Below are 25,498 nucleotides of genomic sequence, written 5' to 3'. Positions count from 1 at the left end.
CCTCCAAGTCATGCTGCATAAGCTAACTCTGACATGGGTTTCAATCAGGACCCAGATTATAAAGGGGATGGGAGTGGCTAACTGAGCACAGCTGAGGGCTCAGACTCCCAGAGCTTCCAACATGGCCGTTAGCCCCTGTTCTGTCAAAAGAAATAAACACCATTTAAAAAGATGGTGAACTGCTTCTTTTCAGCGCAGAAGTAGGAGCAATCAGACGCTGGCTCCTCTCTGTTGCAGTGACCCCGTGACAGAAGCATTATATTGCATTGCTATTTAGGTATCTTTATGGAAGGGTAGATGTAACTGTACAGTTCTTTAGTAAGAAGCTGCACAACCTCTGTGCACTACTGTACAGTCTCTACCAATCATCATGCATGTCATCAGCGAGACATACATAGGCCTCATCCTTGATCTTGCAGGTACAAGAGATCTGCTTCTGCTATCAGGAGCGTTTATCGGTGATTGAGAGCCACACTCCTGCACTAACAGCCAGGATCCCAGTCATCACCTCAAAAATAGCGATAGCCAACTGATTGTCCCTGGGGACTTAGAATGATTCAAAATAAATGAAAATCAAGCTATAAAGCACTAAATAGAAAAGTAAAAGAAAAAAGCAAAACACAGAAAGTGAAAGAAAAAAAACTAATTAGTCTGTTATTTTTAACACCAAATATCATAAAGAAGAATTGTCAGAATTGCCTTTTTTATGCAGCCCTCCACACAGTAGACTAATGTTGGCCGAACCCATCAATGTTGTGGGATCAGCGGACAGTCTAATGTTTATGGGGACCCCTGACACCATCTGTCAGGGAAGCTAATAATCTGCCATGCCCTATTTTGGACAGCCAATTATTTTATTCTTAAAAAAAAAAAAAAAAAAAAAAAAAACACTGCCAGAGATGTCTGGCAGTTGCTCACTCAGAGAACACAAAAGGACTCGGCAGAGAGCGCACTGCTGTGCACAAAAAGAGTTGGAGAAGATAGCTGTCACTGAACAGTCCTCTGACAGTTCTCTCTAAAGTGTGTGGGACTTTGGGATGTGCTGGCTACCTCGGTGGAAATAAAAAAAAAAAAAAAACGCATAGCTTTTTATGCATGGTAATAAAATGAGAAAAAATAAAAAACATTGCATTGTTAGGTATGAAACTTGTTCTTTATTTTCATTTTATATTTTGTATTATTTGTGAGCCTGGTCATGTGAGCTTCTTTTTTTTTTTTGTATTGTTGTTCTTTTTGTATATTTTGTATTGTGTGACAGATATTGTATTACTCTCTTTTTAATTCTTTTGGATGTTGCAATATTGCATTTCATTATTTATTTATTTTGTAGTCATTCACTATTAAGACTATGATCCAAAAAGTCATCTTCAGTGTCACATACACACACGGCATGAAAAATTCCCAATCAGCCAGCAGATCTATTTTAAGTCCCCCTCCTTTTCTTAGCAGGCCGCCCCTGTTCTCCACTAGTTCTGCACTGCTCTGAGAAGTAGCCATTGAGCAGAGCTGCGATTGGGGTTTATTTTTGGAACAGCTGGGATGCAATAGCCTTGTTAGGTCTGTTCTAACTTTCACTCATCTGCAGCCCTCACACACTGGGAGCCGGGGACTCTGCCCTGCTCCTGCCTGGGCAGAAAGAGGGAGTCTTGCCGCGAAAGGGAGGGGGGTTCATATCCAGGACCACCGGGATGATATCATGATCAATAAGTGCCAAATAATGCAAGGATATGGACGGACTGCTGGGCAATTTAACCCTTTCCAAACTTTGATACAACTCAGGCTGAAGATATCCAATCAGATTCCCCATCTCTACACCGTGAGAACTAGCACAGGATTCCCAGCAGCTATCCCATACAAGCTTTATTATAAGGCTTCGTAACACCCCTCCGAATCCTGTGCTTTAATGAGAGTTTTTAATCTCATGTCGTCCACGGTGATAAATTATTCAAATTTGCGTTAATTTAATTCTTCATTTAGAAAAAAAAATTACTAATTTTATTTTTGGGCACAGAAGGCACTATGAGCGGCGGTCGGTTTGATTTTGATGATGGAGGAGCTTACTGCGGCGGGTGGGAAGGTGGGAAAGCCCATGGTCATGGTATCTGCACAGGGCCAAAAGGCCAGGGCGAATACTCTGGATCTTGGAATTATGGATTTGAGGTGGTAGGGATCTATACTTGGCCCAGTGGTAATACCTACGAAGGATACTGGTCTCAAGGAAAAAGACATGGCTTAGGTATTGAAACCAAAGGACACTGGGTATACAAGGGTGAATGGACTCATGGATTTAAAGGAAGGTACGGAGTCCGTCAGAGTATGACAAGTGGAGCCAAATATGAAGGAACATGGCAGAGTGGACTACAAGATGGATATGGTACTGAAACATATGCAGATGGAGGTAAGTGATTAAGGATGAATAACCTATAATTATGGAGGGAGCTGGATTACAGATTTAAGAAGGCCATCCCATGAAATGTATATTCTAGTTATCCCGATATACGTATTAAATGCAATATATTCCCTAATGTGTAGTAAGTGACTAAGCAAATGTGGAGCACTGTGTCTGGTCCTGTGTACGGTGAGGATACTGTTATGTCTGTGAGTCTTGTTCTATTAGGAGTTTTCCCCATGTTTAAGCTGTTACAAAATTTCTTCTGTTATTTTATCCAACACGTTTAATAATGGTGATGGCCCATACTAATCCTATAGAGAAGGGTGGGATGGATAGCTGCGAGACCACAAACGCCACTATTTAAGGGGTAATAATGAGTGAATAGGTAAAATCCAACTTGTTCAATTTTTCTTTGTTCGAGGGTCAGGTAGCCTCCATAAGATATTAGATGGTCAGCAAATCCCAAATATATCTATCTGTGAGATGTTCCAAAGTCTACTGACTATTGTGAGCTCCAAGAGACAACACAACCTCCATACTAAAGGTAGACGTGCACTAATGGCCATTGTTCACTTGGCCAACCGTTCATTCAGCCATCAACCACCTAATTACTTCCTTCTGAAGGCTGCAAAAGATGGATAATTGCTCTCAACCTATTCGTGCTTGGAAAGTAAGAATAAAAATTTATGCTGAAGAAAGTGTCCTAAGGGTTCCACTTTGACCTCTGCCCACCAAAAGTACTTATGCTGCATTACAAAAATGGAAGAAACATGGGAAATGAGTGACCCCCCAAAAATTAGCAATTCAATTTGGTAATGTTTCCTTATTTCATTATATCACCAAATGGCCATCAAAACTTAATATTTTTAGCTAAATATCTATGAGCACATGGTCATTCATACTTGTCTAACACTTCGCATGTAAGCCGACAGTGGTTATAGTGGGCAATGGATTGGCAAACAACTTCACTTTGCCAATTGGCATCAGCCTTGGGAATGTTCAATTGTTTACGGATATTTCCTAAAAATCACTCAAAGTTCACTAAACTTTAAAACCTTACTGTGTAGACACTTATAAGACGCTAACCTTTATAATAAGTATATTGCACATTGCATGGAATCTAGGTTTACACATCAGCCTTAAGAGCACACTGAGATATCATACTTGTCATATGGGGCTCCTAATAAATTGTGCTCCCTGGCTTAATTTTTTTACTATCCAAACATAAAACTATTTATAACTTATACTTTCCATGAGGTTCTATTAGGCAAAGCTTTAGGGGGCTGTCCGGTGGAACTAAGTCTGGTGATAACTTATTGATCAGTGGGGGGTCGACTACTGGGATCGTCACGGATCAGGATAATGGGGCACTTCTATTCCCATTAGAATAGAGCTGTAGTGCTCATGCTCAACTATCTAATTATTCCCTATGGTCCTGCTGAGCCCTGCATTAGGGTTTTTTGGCAGCCCCATAATGAATGGAGCTGCATTGCTCATGCTCAATCACCTAATTCATACCATATGGGCCTGCCGAGTGATGTATTAGTTTTTATGGCAGCCCATAGAGAATGAATGGAGCGGAGGTCAGGCATCCAGCCTGCTGTTCCATTTTATAAAATTACCCCTTTGGAGATATAAATTCCTAGTTCTGCTGCTCGGTGTGGGTCTCAGGGGACGATCCCCTACAATACATAAGTTATCACCTATCCTGCAGTTAGATAATATTCAGTGTGCAACCTTTTTAACTCTACTGGGTTGTAGTATACAATCTATATTGAATGGCTTGAGGAGCAGTATTTGACCAAGTCATTTTGTGTGAAGTTTGTATACCTCCCACCTGTAACTGTGTTGTTTGCATGGAGTTGAGGAGTTGCCAAGCAAAGCACCTGGTGGCAATCAATGCCCATAGACCAGCCATCTCATTCCTGTGGCTCTCCAGTTGTTAAGAAAAACGACCACTGGCAACAAGTTACAATTGGGAGTTTTGCAGCAGCTGGAGAACAAAGATTAGAGGCCCTTGAATTAGACTACATTTTAAACATTTTAGTCCACTCACCACAGTTAACAGCATCTATGAACAAATGGTTCTTTACTGTAAAAATGACCAAAGTTCATTGATTACCCTCCGTGGACTGAGCATGTGCATTAGAATGAGGTTGTTGAAACTAAGTGTGCTCAGAGTTTTTATCCAGTTGATGTCCTTGGAGTTGAGCTCTACAAGCAGAAGACGTGCAATTTTCTCCAAGTAGTGGTCGCTGCTTGTGTGCTGGTGGACCCAACAGACTGGATGGAAATTGATTAGTACATTGTGGGTATACCAATCTATTGTCTCAAATAGGCCACAAGAGACCATAAACATTTTAAAGATAAATTTAACTGATTTGGAAAGTCTTTTTCAAAGAAGGCAAAGTTAATATGAACTGGTCCTTGAGCTTAGCTACATTAGGACCTTTGCGACTTATTTGCTCTGAAAAAAGGTAATCATGATAGCAAACTAGTTGTGCCGGAGATTAAATGGCAGATGTCTCACCTCAGTTATTATTTGTAAGATAATCATTCCACCTTAGACTCACTAACATTTGACCAGTTATACATCGTGTACTCTCCATCATCGGAATATCTTCTCACTGAGCCAAGGTTATTGTGGAGATCCATGAGCGCTAATGCCTACTAGTTCCTACAATGAAGAGGGTACATTCAGACAGCTGTGTCTGCGAGAGCAGCTGACTGCGATCATACTGAAATGGGGCATACTATTACTACCTCTAGAAATTGGGAACGAGGGAAAGGTCTCAGACTCAAGATTATTAGGGGTCTTGGCCCTCAGACTCCTACTTTATGCAGGTTCACATCAGGCACATTCTGTAGTATTGCTGAACTCTAATGGTATCTTTCTGGAGTCAAACTGCTTTACTTGCGACTAAATGTTTTTATGCCAATGACTGGTCTGATCATATTTCAACACATGCAGGTGCCAAACAAAATGCCACTAGTAATTGGCAATACAGTCTTTCAAACAGGTATTGAATCCTATAATATATCTAAGGACATGGAGTCAACCTACTAGCCAGATGTGTAATATGAAGCTCTCAGGCACAGATGCAAAATCTATTAAAGCCTCCTCCCCAGACTGTTGAAATGTCATATTCTCTTACGTAGTAGAGGGGCCACAGAGCTACCTCAAGCATCAGGGCCTGGGTGAGACTACAACCTCAACACCCCCAAAAAACCACACCCATGCTTCCAAAAGTTCAGTTCATTTTCAACAATGTGCCCCCATTGCTCCACCATCTATAGGGAGTTGTCCTCTTGGGCACTTTTCTCACAGCATATGTAGGTGCAGGACTCTTACAGAGCTACAGGTTAGAGACCCCAATATACAGATAATTCAATAATGAATGACGAATGTGAATATGACCTCTTCTTCTTATAAATAGGAGATAATTCACCCTGAGCTTTACAATCAGTCAACAGAAATATCAGATCACTGCTCAAACTATTCAGGGGATCAGCTGACCTGAAATGAGCTGGTTCAGCGTTATACAGTGGGGGTCCAGTAAGATATTATTTCTACTGCTATGTGCTACAGTATGGGGTGTGGGAATATGATATGTCTGGAGTACTGAGCATAGTTCTGACACTTTATATTTATAATTTGTGTTATGCTAAGTATATGGAGAGCACCATCTAATAAATATGGTCATCTACAACTTCTGTTTCTTGGATGCCTTCACGCCAGTGAAGTATGTTGGTGTCTGTTGGACTTCTGACTAGAACTAAATTTAGGACAATGGTCCTTATGTGCGTTAGAAAAATTCTGTACAATTGTGGTCGGGCCATCGCTGAGGAATAAGTGGTGCGTTATTTTTTAAGAAAGGCTGCTTGAATAATACGTAGGCGTAATGAAGGAGGGATTGTTCTCCAAGCTTCTACGAATTGGCAGGGCTTCAACAATGGTCAGTGGAACCATTTGATAGAGCTGGTCCCATAACCATACTTCATATACGAGCTGTGAATAGCTCATTGTGTACTAATGCATGCCAGTGTTACCGGAGATATGAGAGAATTATTATTATTAATTGTAACGGTAACTGTTATTATTCAGTTGTCATCTGAAAATTCAGTATACACTGCTTCTACAATAATACTACTACTATACCAGATACTATCCTACCATTAGTACCACCATCACTAGAGTTTCCATTTCTACTATACTACTATTATTGATACAATACCTCCAGTACTACTTCCAACACCAACAATAATAAACTACTACCACCACCTTCGTTAAAACTATATTACTACTATTACTGCTACCACCAATGCTACTATATTACTACTGCTTCTAATATGATAATACCATCGCTATTTCCAGTTTCCCTACTGCTACCACTACTACATTATCGTTACACTAGTACTACTGCTCTTAATACTACACTACTACTACTATCACCAATGCTACTTCTATACTACTACAGCTCCTAATACTATTACTACCACTACCACCACCATTATTATTTTTACAACTACTTCTGCTACTACTTTCACCACCACCATTACCATACTACTCCTACAATGCTACTTCCAAAACCACTACCATAATTATTACTACCAATAATAATATCATCACCACCACCACTACTGCTACTATGCTACTACTCTTACACTACTATCACTTCTAATATTATAGTACCACTACCACTACTACTGCACAACCTGGCACAGCCATGCAGATGAGAGCAGCAGAGTCTTGTACGTTAGTTAATGATAGGTAGCATGCCCTTTGTGGACTGTGGGGGGTGTCACACTAACTTACAGATCATACATACATTGATAGCTTATCCTAGGAGAAGCTATAAAAATTCAATCATAGTAAATGTTTTTAAGCAAAAAAAAAAGTACATACACATCTTTGATTTTGTGCTGAAAAATGAGAAAGCAGTGAATGGGTTTTCCAGGATACATTGATAGGTCATAACAGTGTGATCTGGGGGTCTTAATATCTGAAAGGTGAACTCATGTTTATATGACTGCATCTGGTACTGCAGCTCTGTCCCGTGCAATGAGCTGTGACTGATCTAGTACTGGACACAGCCATGTGAGTGATAAAGTACTGTGTCTTGAGGGTCATCCCTTCATTCATTGGGAGCTAGATTATACATTCATAGTTTAACCCAATTAAGTCTTGCAAAGTTCTGTCGCCTTTTATACCTAAAAAAAAAAGCTAAATACAAGCTCATGTCCTATACTAATCTGGCTTTTAATAGACTGAAGGAACACAGAACACCAAAGGTGGACAACCTTTTTAATAAGTTTACTTTAGATATTTCAATGGAAAAAGAGATTAAGATTGTTTTCTTTGTTTTTTCTTCTTGTCTTCAGGAACCTACCAGGGTCAGTTTGGAAATGGTATCAGAGAGGGCTATGGCGTGCGTCAGAGTGTTCCATATGGAATGGCTGCAGTTGTTCGAAATCCTTTACGCACCTCCCTGACTTCCCTTCGCAGCGAACACAGCAATGGAACATTGGCCCAGCACGATGCTATGTTGACTTCTCCAGATAATATAGTGTCTCCAACCATCACGAGAGGTGGCTTCGCTCTTTCACTTTATGCAGACGCAGAAGCCCTCAAGGCGCAAAAGACAGGTTTTTTCAGAAGAGGTTCCTTGCTAGGTAAGCTAAGAAAATCTGATTCTAAGACATCACTTTCATCTCAAAGAAGTAAACTGAGTTTTTTGAAGAGTGTTAGTGGTATGAGCTCTGGAGCTAGTGATGCCACGTCTACTGTAAGTTTTGGAGATGGGACTGAACCAGAAGAATTTCCACCAGTTGAGGCCGACATTGATGCCACCACCACTGAAAACTACATGGGTGAATGGAAGAAAGACAAGAGATCTGGCTTTGGAATCAGCGAGCGCTCCAGCGGGCTGAAGTATGAGGGAGAATGGTTGGACAACCTGAGGCACGGCTATGGTTGTACCACCTTTCCAGATGGCACAAAAGAGGAAGGAAAGTATAGGAATAATGTTTTCATTAAAGGAATGAAGAAGAGAGTGATCCCCCTAAAAAGTGCGAAGATCAGGCAGAAAGTAGACAGAAGTATAGAAGGAGCACAGAGAGCTGCTGCCATAGCTCGACAGAAATCAGAGATTGCTGCATCCAGGTAAGATGATACAGAAAAATATAACTTTTTGTTCATATATTCTTTGGGAACAGAATGCTATAATGGATATTTAAATTGTAACGTTACATAAATATGTTCTCCCCCATACATTGGTTTTCCTGTTTGACTATTAATTGAGCATTGTCGAGTTTCAACATCCTTGAGGTCCACCAATCTTCAGCTCCATCATACTTGAGATTTACAATGTTCACCATGTGCTTGTCATAGTGTTACCTTGGTTATTAGCATTTCTGAATAGTAATATGGTCATTTTTTAGAAGAGTCACAGTAAATACATAATTAAATGACCCCTTGTAGGCGGTGGCATGCTGGAGTTCTGGGTCACCAAAAGAAATGATACTTAAACTCCATCCTCCAAACTACATCCAACCCTTAGGCAGTTATTACTTTGCGTTTTACCCTATGGTCAGTTGTTCCATCAGGACTTAAGTCTGAAGCTCTGGAAAACTGGATATGGATGTTTGCACTGAAAAGGCCATTGACTGTAATGGTACAGACTGAGTCACTATGTGCTCTACTGGACATCATCTTCGGCTGTATCCGCCTATTTGATGTGGGCTCCAAGATACAGTCAACATAATGTCAGACAGAGCACACAGTAACTCCGTCTGCATCACTACAGCCAATGGCCCATCAGCACATCCACAAGAATCTTGTTTTCCAAAGCTTCAGATATAAGCCCTAATGGAGCCACTGACCATAGGTCTAGTTCACTGCCTTAATTGCATCATAATCTTTTCACTTTCATTGTACATACAGGGCACATCAGCAGTAAGATCTAATAAGGTTTTTAGCAAACAAACCCCAGTGTTAATTAATGGACTCCAAAGTCACCTACAAATAGTGGTCTTCTGCTTGACGTTTGAACAAACTGTTGTATTAGAGCCTGGGGCCACCGTCTCCCAGACACTCTAGGGCTAATTTCATATGGTGCTAAATAACCCATCAGTATATTCTTGAAGTGATGGAGGAAACCAGAGTACTTAGAGGACCCATTTAAACATTGGAAAGAACTATTTTGTGCTTTGGTTGAATTCAAACTTAACCTAACCACTGGGCCACTATAAAATGTGTACTTAGTGCTCAGAAGAAGTATTGAAGGCGAAAATCAGCCTAGCCCAATATTGGTTTTGTATTTAGTGAAACAAGGAGTACTACAAATACAGGGGAGCTTTGCTACTTTTGTTCATTGTGCGCCATAGGCTGCCATCAAACATGGCAACATCTATGAGAAATCTGTAAGTTCTCAGAAGAATACGCCAATATTTTCTGTCTGGGAATAGCTGTATGGTGCATTTGGGGCTATACTGTGCCTCCAATTTTATCTAAAGGTATTCAGTGGTCTTTATTGACATTGAACTCTATGGCTTTCTTAAATGAATGCTGTATCATTCTTCTTTATGGTATAACACAGAACACTACTGTATATGGCAGTACATTGGTGGCTTATAGATCAAAAGGACTCCATTTACCACTCTACGGGTTCTGTCTTGTACAGGAAAGTAGCTAGATTAGGTTCAAAGGTATTAGAAGTTTTTTGAGTCCTGGTCTCTTAGGGCGCCATGGTAAGTGGGCCCTGTTACAGATTTTGCATTGGGGCCAGGCGCGTCAAGTTACACCCCTGGTTGCATTAGACTGGAAAGTTTGTAAAGAAAAACAGGTGGACACTCAAGATCTTCTTGAAAATCAAAGTAATTGGAGATCAGGAAGTCTATGTGTAGAATGTGTCTAGTGGTTAAGCAGGCGCTTGGTATGAAGATGTTGATGGATGCCGATAGAAAAGATTTCCATAAACTTGCCAAAAAGCATAATGAACATTAAAGTGGTTGTCTAGGTATAAAAAAAACAGTTGCTTTCTTCCAGAAACAGTGCCACACCTGTTCACATAAGTTATGTGAGGTATTGCAACTCAGCTCAATCCCATTCACTGAGGATCAGGGGTAGCGCTGTGTTTAAAAGCAGCCTTTTTTTATTTTTTGAAAAAGGACATTTGTACATTTGTATTTGTGTTCTTCAGGGCTTTAATACATGTCCTGGAGATGCTGAGGACATTCGGGGATGTATCAGGTCATGCACAAGTGATGCCATTTCTTTTAACGTCTCTGTCAGAAGTTTTCTTAATGGAAATATTTGGCTGCAACACTTATTCCACACAGTAAGAGAAAAACATAGCGTTCCACCGGCTGATGAAGAGCAGACCATGTTTGCTCTTTGTTAGAGACTCTAAGGCCGGAGTCACACTAGACCGTAATACGGGCGAATGCTATGCGATAAAAAATTGCATAGCACTCGGACCAATGTTAATCTATGGGGCAGCTCCCATCATCCGTTGTTTTCTCGGCCGTATTATACCTGCGAGTGAAATCACAGCATGCTGCGATTGTCACCGTATTACGCCCTAAATACGCCAATGCAAGTCCATGGGTGCGAGAAAAACTCGCACACCACACGGACCATCAGTGTGACGTGTGAGAAATATGCACGGGTGTTCTATAGAAAAGCCGGCAATTCAGTGCGGTGTACAGTAAAATCACACTGACAGGTTAGAATAGATAAAATAAATGTCTACACATTATATAGGTGGAGATATATATATATATATATATATATATATATATATATATATATATATATATATATATATATATATATATATATATATATATATATATATATATATGTTTCATACAGCGCTGGATAGCAAAAAAAGCCAGTAATTCAATTGTCGGCTTTTGCTAAATCCTTACCGAACCCGACAGGATATGAGACATTTTTTTACTTACAGTAAACCATTTCATATCTGTTATATTTTTATATATCCCTCGCTAATAATGTTAGTAGTGTGTGTGCAAAATTTGGGAGCTCTAGGTGTTAAATGAAAGGGTTAATTCACGGAAAAAACTGGCGTGGGCTCCGACGCAATTTTCTCCATCAGAGCGGGAAAGTCAGTGACTGAGAGCAGATATTAATAGCCTAGAGAGGGACCATGGTTATTGCCCCCCCTGGCTAAACACATCTGCCCCCAGCCACCCCAGAAAAGGCGCATCTGTAAGATGCGCCTATTCTGGCACTTGGCCTCTCTTCCCACTGCCCTGTGGCGTTGGCATATGGGGTAATAAGGGGTTAATATCACCTTGCTATTGTAAGGTTACATTAAGCCTGGTTATTAATGGAGAGGTGCCAATAAGACACCTATGCATTATTAATCCAATAGTAGGAAAGGGTTAAAAATACACACACACACATTAAGAGTAAAGTATTTTATTGAAAGAAAGAAACACACAGGTTTTAAATGTTTATTGTACGCTCAATCCAACCGAAGACCCTCGTAAAAAAATCCAAAATAAGAAAGCAACAATATCCTATACCTGTCCGCCGTACAGTCAAGTCCCATGCTGTAAATCCATCTCAAGGGGATAAATACATTTACAACCAGGAGCGCTGCTAATGCTGCCGCTCCTGGCTGTAAAAGACTGGGGAATTAATGAAATACAGGGGGCGGAGCTTCGGTGACTAGCGGTGACGTCACCGAAGCTCCACACCCTGGGGGCGTGAACTCATATGAACTGTAGCGTGGGAAAATATTCTGTGCCTTTTCTGGGGTGGCTGGGGGCAGATGTTTTAGCCAGGGGTGGCCAATAACCATGGACCCTCTCTAGGCTACTAATATCTGCCCTCAGTCACTGTCTTTCCCTCTCTGGCAGAGAAAATTGCGCGGGAGCTCACGCCAGTTTTTTTCCAGTGAATTAACCCTTTAATTTAAAACCTAGAGCTCCCACATTTTGCACACACACACTACTAACATTATTAGTGAGGGATATATAAAAATATAATGTATATGCAATGGTTTACTGTATGTAAACCATGTCTCATATCCTGTCGGGTTCGGTAATTATTTAGCAAAAGCCGACAATTGAATTACCGGCCTTCATGCTATCTAGCTCTATATGAAATATAAATATATATATATATATATATATATATATATATATATATATATATATATATATATATATATATATATATATATATATATATATATATACACAGTATGTGTCTCACTGACATATATACAGTGTATATATATGTGTGTGTGTGTGTATGTATATATATATATATATATATATATATATATATACTGTATATCTGTTTTCACAAATATTTGAGCCCATTGATCCATTATATGTCCATTTTGCAAGCCGATGTGGAAAATCTCGCCGTACGGATGCCATACGGATGACGCACGGATACTTTTTGTAGAAAAAATTGCATCCTCGCATTGAATACGGATGACATACGGATCACTGTTCATGAACATTTCTGCGTATCTCAGCCGTAAAAAACGGACCGTATTTTTATACGTTAGGTGTGACACCGGCCTAAAGCTTTTCTTCTCCCAGTTGGGTTTGTCCAAATGCACAAGACTTATAGAACGATTGGACACGCTGATGTTGCTCTTTTGTGGATTTTCAGACTTGCCATTGATTCAGCATTCAGTATTCTCTCTCCCAGCCCTTATTATTTGGGAATGATCATCTTCGAGGATGTCGTGATAGCTCGTGGTTTCACAAAAATTTTTTACATCTACAGGTTGGCAACCAAGGATCTAGATACCGAATATATTTTGAGATATTATTGAAGAGGATAACCAGGCAAAAATATCATATAAGATTACATTCCCTTCAAACCAGCATACAGCGTTGATTGAATGAGACGTCTGCAGGAACTTCAGTGGCCAAATATAGATTTCTGGAGGCACAGAGGTCATCGGGTGTACAGACCATATACGTCTCCGATTCTGACTGAACACAACTGCACAATCAGTAAAATGCAAGTGCAAAAATATATACAAGATGTAGTGGAAGAAAATCTGTAGATAAAAAGGTCATATCAAATTAGTTTTAGTATAGATATAGGGTTTCTTTGTCTGGCACTTTAGAGGCATCTCTGTAGCAAGCACTCTGAAAGGCATCTCCGTGGCACATACTCTACCGGGCTTTAGTTGACAGACAAATTAAGGGTATGTGTCCACAACTTATTTTAGACATTTTTGAAGACGTCCTGATATGGACGTCTTTTGCAGCAACTTTTGCTGGTAGCATTTTTTTTTATATTCCATATATCACATAGTGGCGGCTTTCAAGCGGAAGCCACCAGAAGTGTGGACCAGTCATTTAATTTATCCGTTTCCAGCTTTCAAAGCCTGAAGTGGTTACACAAAGTTGCAAAAGAAGAAAACTATACACAGCAAGTTGTTTTGACATTTCAGTACATATGTCCATCTTTTTGAAATTTTTTACCACTTTTTCAGCAGGGTTCCAGGCAGGGTCGTACTGGCCCACCGGAGAACCGGAGGATTCTCCGGAGGGCCCAGGCACTGACACCTGCTGGCGTATTGGCCAGCAGCTGGCTAGGGCCCCACTGCTCCAGGGCCCCCCCAGCCAGTGGTGTGTCACTAACACCCATCTGCTATGGGGCTCCTGAGTCAAGGGTGCCCTCCCGGTGTCAGAGAGCAGCAGCTGGAGACAGTCCCTGCTGCTAAAGAGAAATGAATATTCACGCCCTTGGGCATGGAGAGGAGTGAATACTATTTCACTTTAATAGCGGGCAGCGTTAGCCACAGGCTGAGGCTAACACTACCCGCCGGTGCTGCTGAATCGGGGCCCCGGAGGTTGACCCCTTAAGGGCGACGAACCCTGATTGTGATCCCTGCAGCTTGGGACCGGAGCGGAGCTGCAGGGATCCGACACCTTCCTGCCCGCCTGCCCGGCACTTCTTGTCTGACTCAGCGCGGCTGGATGACGTAATCATTCAGAGTGGCTGTTTCAGAGAGGAAGCTGCCGGGATGTGCTGTGGCTGCTGGGAATGTGCGGAGAGGTGTTTCGGTGCTGTGTGTGTGTCTCTGCCTGCATGTTGTGGCTGTGTGTGTATGTGCTGCAGTGCTTTGTGTGTGTGTGTGAGAGAAAGTGTTGCGGAGCTGTATGTGTATAGTGGTGTTGTGTGTGTGTGTGTATTGGAGATTGGCAATGATGTGGGTAATGGGGGTGGTGAGGGAGAAGGCAATGATGGTGTTGGGGGAAGCAATGATGGTGGTGGAGGGAGGCAATGATGGTGGTGGGGAGGCAATGATGGTGGTAGGGGAGGCAATGATGGAGGTGGTGAAATGGGCAATGATAGGGTGGTGGGGGAGAAAGCAATGATGGTTGCGGTGTAAAGGGCAAAGATGGTAGTGGCGGAAAGGACAATGGTGGTGGGGGAGGAGGCAATGATGGAGGTGGTGGGTGAGAAGGCAATGATGGAGGTGGTGATGAGTACAATGATGGGGTGGAGGGGAGAACAATGATGGTGGTGGAGGGGGGCTGCATTATACCCTTTCAGGGGGGTTGCATTATACCCTATGACGGGCTACATTATAATTCTGTGGGGGCTTCATTATTCTCTCTGGGGGCTACATCATACTATATGAGGGGAGCTGCATTATGTCCTATGAGGGGGCTACATTATATTCTTTGGGGAACTGCCTTATGAGGGGGTTGCATTATACTCTGAGCAGGCTACAATATATTCTGTGGAGGGGCTGTATTATATTACATGTGGGGGGCTGCATTAGTCTCTGAGGGAGCTACAATATATTCTGTGGAGGGGCTGCATTATACTATATGAGGGGTGCTGCATTATGCCATATGAGGGTGCTACATTATATTCTATCCGGGGGCTGCATTATACCTTATGAGGGGGTTGCATTACATTTTGTGGGGTGCTGTATTATAACCTATGAGGAGGGCTGCATTATATTCCATGAGGGAGGCTACATTATATTCTATGAGGGGGTTACCCCAACCCCTGCTACATACCGTAATTAAGATGTTTACTACCTTATATTATACCCTGATATTAGCGTGTTTTACCACACAATCGATGGTCTTGAATTTATTTCTATGTAGCTACATAGTGGGCCCCAAGAATGATTTTCTCTGGTGGGCCCAAGGTGCTCCAGCTGGTTCCTGAAAAAGACTTTGTGTACGCATGCCCTAAGGGCGACAGTCACTCTAGGGGTCATCTCTGTTGCAGGCATTTTTGATGCCATCTCTGTGGATGACACTATTGGAGGAATTTCAGTGCCAGGCTCTCTAGGAGGCATTTCTCTGATAGACACTGAGAGAGGCAGCTTGGTGGCAGTCATTCTGAGGAGAAACTGGCAGGCATTCTGGTGGCATCTGCAAAATGTCTTCAAATAGGTCATCAAAGTCAGATCGATTGGCCTGAATTCTTGCAACTCAGCAATGAGCTGTTAGTAGGATCTGCAATGCTACTGGATTTAGTCAGAGTATAGAGGCGGCAGTTCTTGACTGCTTCAGCCCTGCGTCCATTTAAAATGGGTCATAAATAGTGTAGTCCTGGACAACACCTTTAAGTAGATAATGGTAACCACAATTAATACCAACCCAATTTCTTTTAAAATAATATTTCCACGGGTTCAGTCAGCAGACAAACAGACTGTTGCATGGATTGTCTCCTCACTTGTTACACCATTATTTGTGTATGGAGCATCTATTGGGAACTTTTTCCTTCTTTTCCTTTTAGCAAAGTAGAGCCATTGCATTTGTCAGTAAAAGATCAAGTAGTGACTAAAGCTTTTCATGCACATTAGATAGCCGAACCATCGTTCAGTTGACAGTTATCGCTCCCAAATCCTCCATAAACACAAATATGTATTCTGTATGAGAAATCCAATGTCACTTACTCTCTTACTTCTGAAGAGAACAAACGTTTGGCTGGTGAAATTCAACTTGCTGGATCCTTCTCTCCACCAACATCATCTGTCGTGAAAAAGTCGAGAGGCCTCCAGATAGCCGATCTTGTGGATATTGACTGGTTCAGGCGAACTTAGTTTAGCTTATAGGGATCCTTAAAAAGTAGCCATCATTGTAATTTTTATTTTATAAGTCAATAGTACACAAGTAAATAAGAAACCTTGTAATATATCTTATTAGAGACATTTTTGTCTTTCTCCTCTTGGAATGATTTTTCTCTCTTAATTCAAAGGTAAAATCTGTATTCAATTAAGACAGATTACCACATTACTGAGATAGGGGATGACAATTGGTGCTTTTAACATTCTATGGAGGAAGGAGGAGCTAGAGGCTGACCGGGACATCCTGCTGCAAGTTCTCTGAAACATCAATTATAATTTTCTACAATACTTTGGTAGTTGGAAAGCCTGTATTCACTAAAACACACTTTAAGCATGAATTGAGAATTTTGGAGCTGCAGAATGACACTCAGTGCAGGACGAGAGATAGGAGGGTATCAATGGGGGAGCCTTTTGATTGGCTCAGAGTGCCCAGTACACTAGGAAAAGCCCGCCCACTCAACAATTATGCAGGTAAATAAAAAGATCAGAAAAGACACTCAACATTTCTAGGTGTACTCCATGGGTAGCATAGTGGCTCAGTGGCTAACACTGCAGCCTTAAAGCACTGGGGACCTGAGTTCATATCTCACCAAAGACAACATCTTCAAGGAGTATGTATGCTCTCCACATGTTTGCGTGGGTTTCCTCCGGGTTCTCCGGTTTCCTCTAACATTCCAAAGACATACGGATAGGGAAGTTAGATTGTGAGCCCCAGTAGGGACAGTGATGATAATGTATGTAAATGATATGATAGGTATATGATAGCACTATATAAGCATAATAATAAACTAAAACACATGTACATTTTGCCTAGAGAAGAATTTTTATTTTTCTAATGAATTGTGCACTTTGAAAAATTGAAAAGGACATTGCCTTTAAATAATGATAATTTTTATTATTTGATTTGATATTGATTTAGCCTTATCATAAGTGATTGTGTATATGATGTAACACAGTATGGCAGTACAATGATTTAAAAATACCAGTTTTACTAGACTGGCATCAGCAAAGGCACATATCTGCTTTTATAATATTTCTTTTGGCATGGACATGTGCCCTAGTGGTGGGATGCTGCCATTGGCCTAAACATCGATACTTGATGAATTGATGATTTCTGGCTGCAGAGGCTTCTGTATCAAGTGTCACAAACAGATCCATTTGCTCTCAAAATAGATGCTCCCTGTGTCAGTTCGACTCCCGGCTGCTTTTTGTCAAGGAGCTCTATTGCACTTTGTAGTGAGATTTGTAAAGTGCCAGTGGCCATTTCTTAGCACAGAAATGTCTTTAGTAGCCAAAGAAGTTAGCAGCATTTTAGAAAGACTGTGAGTCAATGCAATCTCTTCTATACGTCCTTTTTCTTCCTACGGCCATGCTGAATCGGCACTGTGGCTCCTTCACTGTGGCTCCTTCACTGTGGCTCCTTCACTGTGGCTCCTTCAATCTCAGGATCGGTAGAAGTCCAAAAATATCATAACGTAATGGCATGTCCTAGTAAAATGCCTTTCTTCATGAGATAGAATTACCACTTGAGGATTAACAATTTGATGCCCTAATACAGAGGATCTATGCGTCCATCTACCACCATCTACCGCCACTAAATGGCCCCTCGAAGTGGTGATCATGGGGACCACTCAGGAGAACTCAACTGTAAGTCATTGGAGTTTATAGCGCTCTGGTTGTGTCCATTGTTTGAATTGATTTGGAACTTAGAAACAGAAAAAGCCCAAAGGATGTGTAAATACATTCAACAGAGGTGGCCATTTACATTAGATGGTTATCAGATGATTGATATTTCAGAAGATCGGTTTGCTGAGAGCTATCTTGGCCATCTCTCACATACACAGGAGAACTTGTTTGGCAAAGCGCTCTTGTGTTCTCTGTAAGTTAGACATTGCCAGATATGGCTGGCAACAACTTGTCTCTGAGAGAGCAAAGCAATAGGCACCCCCAAATTAGAGATGCTCAATAGACATATCCCCCAACCATCAGTCAGTTGGTGCCCCCAATCTTTTTAGACTGTCTGCCGAATTCATCGTTATCGGCATATTCGGCCTACAATAGTCTAAGATATATGGAGCCTTTAGTCCTCTCCCATCTAAGCATACTAATGATGAGAGGTGTCAATTATCCTAATACAATGGGTATACTTTCAAAATATGGAAGGTCATTCACACACTATTGGTAAATGGTGGCAATAGATGTTCTACTTATGGATCACAAACCTACATAATGTTTTATTAACGATGCTGAACCTCACCAAGATCATTATATCTCCAGTGATGACCACATCGCATGTACTGTATTTGAAGTATGTGGTGTGTGGATATATATATATATATCCCCTGGGTGCACTTGGACACCTTGGAATGTGCGGGGTGTGTCTAGGTCTCAGCAAGCTGATGAGGTGGCACAAACTGTTCAGTTCCAGTTTCAGGTTGCAGCAATGTGCATCGGAATCGTTACTCGAAGTGGCAGCCTCCTCTCAACTATATTATCTTTTGACAGTGACATTTTATACCATGGGAGGCTACAGTTATGTAGAGATTCTCTGGGCATATGCTTGGTCCATACAGAGAAATTAATAAAAGAATCAACGTCACCATTATTATAGACATTGGCTTTATTGTAATTGTACTTTTCTCAAATCCAAACCACTAAATAAAGCAAGGACCTTTTTTAACAATTTTCTTCAGTTCAACCAAATTAATCATCTGAAATGTCAATGTCTAGCTACTATTGGGTGTGAAATATGCATGTCAGGTGGTGCTTTTCTGGATGTAATGAGAGGTCATAGACAGCCATACACAGTAGGTAAATGTTGGGTGACCATATAACGTGTTTGGTGGCATACCAACTCTATACAACTTGGGGGAAAAGAAGAGTAGGATGTTTGTTTTCAAGGAACTTTCACCATTAGGAACACAGGCACAATTAGTCATACATACTTGTGTATGGGGGTCAGGTGTGGCCAACATCCATCTAAAGTGTAGGTTGTCTAACTAGTTTGGATTTGAATGCTGGTAAGCAACCATATGTGAATCTACAGAACAGTCCCTTCACATTGCTAAAGGCAACTATGGGTTTTTTGAGGCAAACACCAATGGGAGCATCTGAGGCTGGGGTCTTTTAGGGGCATCTGTGGAAAGCACTATAGGTGATCTGAGGCTCAGAAACTGACATAGTTGCATAAATTGTAATAGACATGAGTCATCAAGTTCAATCGGTCTCCTATACTTCTAAGGTTGTTTGATGCAGACACTTTAGGGGTATCTTAAGCAAGTATAATGGTGGTGACTGTGGCAAGCACAATGAGCGCATAAGAGACTATGGCACTTAATGAGGCACACATCTTGCACTGTTAAGTGAACGTCTGTAGCATACTTTCATGATGGTTGGCGCAAGTAAAAATCCAAAGTTCTCGTGAATTGGGCTATATACATGATCATTCTTTAATCCACAGAAGAATAGCTCCATTGCTCTTCACAGATTCAGAAGTTTAATTAGGTTTCTCACTCCCCCCAACCAGATAACTGTGCTGATGACTAAAGGGTTTACGAGAAAAGTCCAGGCAGTTGTGGAATTTACAAGATATAGACGCGGTCACCTCATATCTATGCAAACAATGTCCTTCCACTGGTATGAAAGTGACGGCAACGAATGAGACAAGTGAGAATATCCATGGCTCGGGCTCTGAGCTAATGAAACTGGGAAAAGAGATCAAACAATTTCAGAAAAGAAATGTTTATACAGGAATCTAGAGACACAGTGACCTTACAACTATCTGAAAGTATATTAAAAAATCTTTAGGAATTTTTATTGTATACAATTCATAGTCATGTAGTCCTTGGTCTACTTAGATCTTACATAGGAAAAAAGTGACATTTTATGAAATGGTTATAGCAGAAACCCTCATAGTCCTAGTGGCATTCATAAGCTGATTACTGGCATCCATGATCTTGGGTGCTAGCTCCTCATTCAGCCTTAATTCGAACAAGGTCTTCAACTTTAGCTAGGAGAACTATGGAGGCATTTAATAGGACCGTTGTACTTTATTGGCATAAGATTCTACTGATTTATTAAGATTTGCTCACCTCTTAATAAATTGGGTACATTGCATGCCTAACACTTTCTCTTGAAACCTATAGTAAATTTGTCAGGCTACGCATGGCTCCACTCTGTTTTCGCTAAGCTCTATTCACTTATTTTAACTTTTTGTTTAGTATTCTTTTTTATTATTATTCTTTATTTAAAATGCAAATTTAGCTTAAAAAAGTCACAAATGATGACATACAAATGGAGTGTGCCATAATTCAGTTTTTTTTTTACACCAGAGTAGCTAAAAACACTATAATTGATGTCCTCTTATGTTCCTATTGGTCATATTATAGCCAAAATTGGGTGGCAACCTCATGTCTCATCTCATCTCCTCCTGGGAGGTGACACTTGCTAAGAATGATGTATACTATACCATATTTCCAGAGGTTTTAGGATTTCCAGAAGTTTGATGGCCTCCAAAAGATTGAGGATCATATGTCTTTTTAAAGGGAACATACCATCAGAAAATGTCCTATTGTTTACCATAAATGTTTTATGTGAAATCTAACTTTCAATGTTTTTTTTAAGGTTATCACAACTTTTAGTAGGGAAGTCTGGAATCAGTGTGCCCCTCTGGCCAAGGGCCTTTGGATACTGCCTTAATGCCCAAATTGTCAGTTCATGACTTTCAATATTTTTGAATCTATGGGAAATTGTATGAAAGGCTGTTTAATATGGCTGTCAAAGTTTTTGCATAAGGCAAACACCACTAGATAAAAATCACAAGGGTCACCATGCCGATCCCACTGAGGATTTTGATGTCATCCACATAGCAATTCCCCATAATGACATTACTATTGCAGCATTCCCTTTTATTCTCTAAAGTTATACAGTATATGGAATGCTCGATGAGTAAAGGAGGTCATTCTTATGCTTGTGTTAATTATTATTTTATCAATTTCTTATTAAATGAGCTCCAGGAAGCTTCATTCAGACATCATTTCTTAGAAACTTCTTTTCGAAAGCAGCGCCCCTCTTGTCCACAGGCTGTGTGTAGTGTTTCAATCTTCTATTCAAAAGTGATTAGCTGCAATACCAGACAAAGCCTGAGGACACATGTGGCGCTGTCTCTAGAATTAAAGGACTTTGTTTTTTTTCTAATCCTTTAATAAAAAGTGAGGTCTTTATAGAAATGATAGGAGTTTTAGACAGGTAGTGCCTTCTTCTTCCAGTACCAGGGACCTAGTCTCAGGCTGCACCTTCAGAAATCTGTATAAGACACTTTCTTCTCAGATTGTATGTACGGTATTAGTGGCTTTGGATAGAAGAAGGAACTTGGCTCCCAGCTGTCACACTCTCTCGCCGCTCTGATAAACCAATGCTGTGCAATTCCTTATATAGTCAGGGAGTATGTGCTGACTGCAGCGAGCCCAGGACGTCACTTATACCATACACCAGGGTCCCTGCTGGAGGAGGCATTCCCGCCACCTGATGAAATGTAGATACATATACTGAGCAGAAGGAGACATTAAAAAAGGTCTGTTCACATTGGGATTTTGTTTTAACCATCAGTGCCTTGGTGGTGGTGTAATATATCATCAAAAATTGTGTCGACCTAGGATATAAAAATGCACAAAAACAGACCAAAACCAGACATATATACATATTGTCACAAAAAAGGGTATCTCTAAATAAGGTGGATCGTCTAAGCCCCAGGTCCGGGTGAGCACACAGGCCATAGGCGTCGTCGGGCAACAGATGGGTGAGGCAGACAGGAGACTGTTAGCAGACAGGAGGCCGTTAGCAGAGGCACTGTAGGCCACAGGAAGACAGGTAACTGGGAACTGGAAACCACCAGCCAGAGATAGACCAGAAACAGATAGCAGACTTCCTAGAAGCTGCAGGCAGACCAAGAGATGTCTGGGAGACCACAGACATGCAGCGGAGTTATTGGAAGCTGCGGGCAGATTCTGGAGACCACTGTAGGCAGGCATGAGATGTACTGTAGACTATAGTCAACCAGCAGAGCAAATCAAGGTGGACCGAAACTCCAAACTCCAATGGCCCCCCGAGGAAGCCCACGTGAAACGCGCGTTGAGGCTGGAAGCCTGGAGTCACACAGGGATCCACATGGGTAAAAACCACTCTTGAACCAGTTACTTTACTGTCAACCTTTTAAAGGCATACTAACATGACTATTAATCTGGATATACTTTTTCAGGAACATGAATCCCCTGATCCTTACACTATAGTGCTATGTGTTGACCCTCACACTCACTTTACCGGAGTCTTTCATGATCTACCCTAATGCCATTCTATTAAAATTAATTCTGGTTGAATTTTTTTAAAATCAATGTTGTTGTATTATGTATCAATAAAGATATTTGTATTTACTATAGACAGACTGTTTTGACTCCATGTCTTTCAGTTTTCAAGTGTATTAATAGAAGTGTTCTGTCGTCCTAAGATATCTCCCTATGTAGCTATTAGGCCCTTTATTATAGTTCTTGAGATGATTGTTGCTCTGATCTATTTGTTTCTACTGAGAGAAGGAGGTTGTTGGCCAAAACCTACGATACATGAACCCATCCATCCTCCCTTCAATATGGCGCAGTTGTCCTGTCCACTTGGCAGAACCCCCCCCCCAAAGTATGATGTTTCCCCCACCATGCTTCACCTTTGGGACGGTGTTCTTGGGGTTGTACTCATCCTTCTCCTTCCTCCAAATGCGGCAAATGCAGTTGATTCCAAAAAGTTCTATATTGGTCTCATCAGACCGCACGATCTTCTTCCATGTCTCCTATGGATCATCCAGATGGTCACTGGCGACTTTCAAACGGTCCTGGACTTTTGCTGGCGTGTGCAAGGGGACCTTGTGTGCCCTGTAGGATTTTAAATGATGACGGTGTAGTGTGTTACTAACGGTAATGTTTGAGACTGTAGTCCCAGCTCTCTTCAGGTCATTGACCAAGTCTTAGGTACTTCTGGACTGATTCCTGATCTTTCTCAGAATCCTCTCTTCTCCAATGAGTTTCTCACCAAGCTGCTTGCCTATTGTCCTGTAGCCCATCCCAGGCTTGTGCAAGTCTACAATTTTGTCTCTGGTGTCCTTTGACAGCTCTTTGGTCTTGGCCATGCTGGAGAGGTTGGAGTCTGATTGATTGAATGTGTGAACAGGTGTCTTTTATATATGCAGCGCCCCAGAGTCCTGGTCGTTGCAGTACTGTGGCTCCGCCACTAAGGGGGGCTATGGTACGTCTGATGGCACTGAAGGAGTTCATCTGACCAGGTATCACATACACCAATACATTTCACAGTCGGGCCTCCAGGGGGAGCTAAGGGTGCTATTTATTAGGCCACTCCTCACCACTGTGGGTAAACTGGGGGTCAGGCAGGAAGTTAGTTGAGAAAGCTGACTGGGTTAGACCAGACAACACCTGGTGGCAGATGGTGTTGTGGGGGAAGATTCGGTAGGGTCCCTGTCAGGTTTGGGACCCTGACAGAGGCCTGGCTACAAGAAGGGACGTCACGGGACCGTGCCTGCTCAGCATAGCGGCGGTGCCCTAAGAAAGGAACAGAAGCGAGATATATTGTGCTGAGTGAGAAACGAGATCAAAGCAAGAAGGAGAATACCAGTAGGAGTCGTTCTGTAAGACCGAGGCAACATCCTACTGAGGCGCACAACCGGCGGCCGGAACGCCGAGGAAGTATTACTATATTCAGCTTCAGGCAATACTTCAAACCAACGGCAGGACAGTCAGTCATAGTCGGGCTGTCTCACCTAAATCACCTATGCAGTCTTGGGGGGCAACTTGTGGAGAGGGGCGACTCTAGGGTCCCGGAAGAGCTCCGAGCCTACCCATCATACGGGTGCCGTCCTAACCGTAACATCAGGGAGGGACGGAGGATTAGCAGAACATCATCTAATCGAGTTGTGAGGGAACTTAAGAAACAGACACAACAGTTGTGGGGACTTTCCGTAAGCACAGCAGGGAAGGACCACAACACATAGCGCTAGCAGGTAGGCACAGATTTCCACCTGCAAAGAGAACTCTGGAGGTGCCATCGGACCGGCCGGACTTGCGCAGCCTGGTGAACCGTATTCAGGACTGAGGACCCAGAGACCTTCAGTAAAGAGGTAAAGAGACTGCAACCTGGTGTCCTCGTTATTTACTGCACCGCACCACCAGCACCATCCACATCTATCATTTACTGTACGCCCCTCAGCAGGGTCACAGACCGGCCCTGCGGCAGTGGGGGCGCTGCATATAGGTAACGAGTTAAAACAGGTGCAATTAAGACAGGTAATGAGCGGAGAGAAGGAGGTCTTCTTAAAGAAAAACTAACAGGTCTGTGAGAGCCACAATTCTTTCTGGTTGGTAGATGATCAAATACTTATTTCACGCAAATTAATTATGTAAAAATCATACAATGTGATTTTCTGGATTTTTTTTTTACATTTTGTCTCCCGCAGTTGAGGTATACTTAAATACGATAAAAATTACAGACCACTCTATTTTTTTGTAGATGGGAAAACTTGCAAAACTGTCAGTGTATCAAATACTCATTTTCACCCCTGTATATAGAACCATTAATTCCACAGTGCTTAACAGACATTTTCGCACTGTCCCCATAAGGGCTCACAATCTACAGTAGATTCCCTATCAGTCTTTGGAGTGTGGCAGGAAACCGTAGTACCCAGATGAAACCCGCACAAACACGGGGAGAACAGGAGAGAACTCCTTGCAGATGTTGTCCTTGGAGGGATTTGAAACTATTACCCCAGCGCTGCAAAGCTGCAGTGCTAACCACTGAGCCACTATGCTGCCTGTATTACATATGTATGATGTTATACATAGATGCATAACCATATGTACACTTTTATACACACACAGACACACATGTTATGCACAGACATATACACAATGCACGCATATTTATAGTCACACATTTACATGTGGTCTTAACAGTC

At 41.7% G+C, this 25,498-nt stretch overlaps 1 protein-coding gene across 1 annotated transcript in view; it reads left to right on the top strand.

The window, feature by feature from the left end:
- Positions 1-1,593: 1,593 nt before the first annotated feature.
- The window catches only part of JPH2 (junctophilin 2), a 103,013-nt gene continuing 79,108 nt past the window's right edge, over positions 1,594-25,498 (top strand). Inside the window, exons 1-2 of the mRNA XM_077252778.1 lie at positions 1,594-2,398; positions 7,775-8,555. Coding sequence (XP_077108893.1) covers positions 2,020-2,398; positions 7,775-8,555 — 1,160 coding nt within the window. The 5' untranslated portion in view covers positions 1,594-2,019. The remainder of the gene's footprint in view (positions 2,399-7,774; positions 8,556-25,498) is intronic.

This window comes from Ranitomeya variabilis, chromosome 4 (assembly GCF_051348905.1).
Source record: "Ranitomeya variabilis isolate aRanVar5 chromosome 4, aRanVar5.hap1, whole genome shotgun sequence".
Classification (NCBI taxonomy): domain Eukaryota; kingdom Metazoa; phylum Chordata; class Amphibia; order Anura; family Dendrobatidae; genus Ranitomeya; species Ranitomeya variabilis.
Note: the sequence above shows the minus strand (reverse complement) of the source record. Positions and strands in the feature narration are given on the sequence as shown.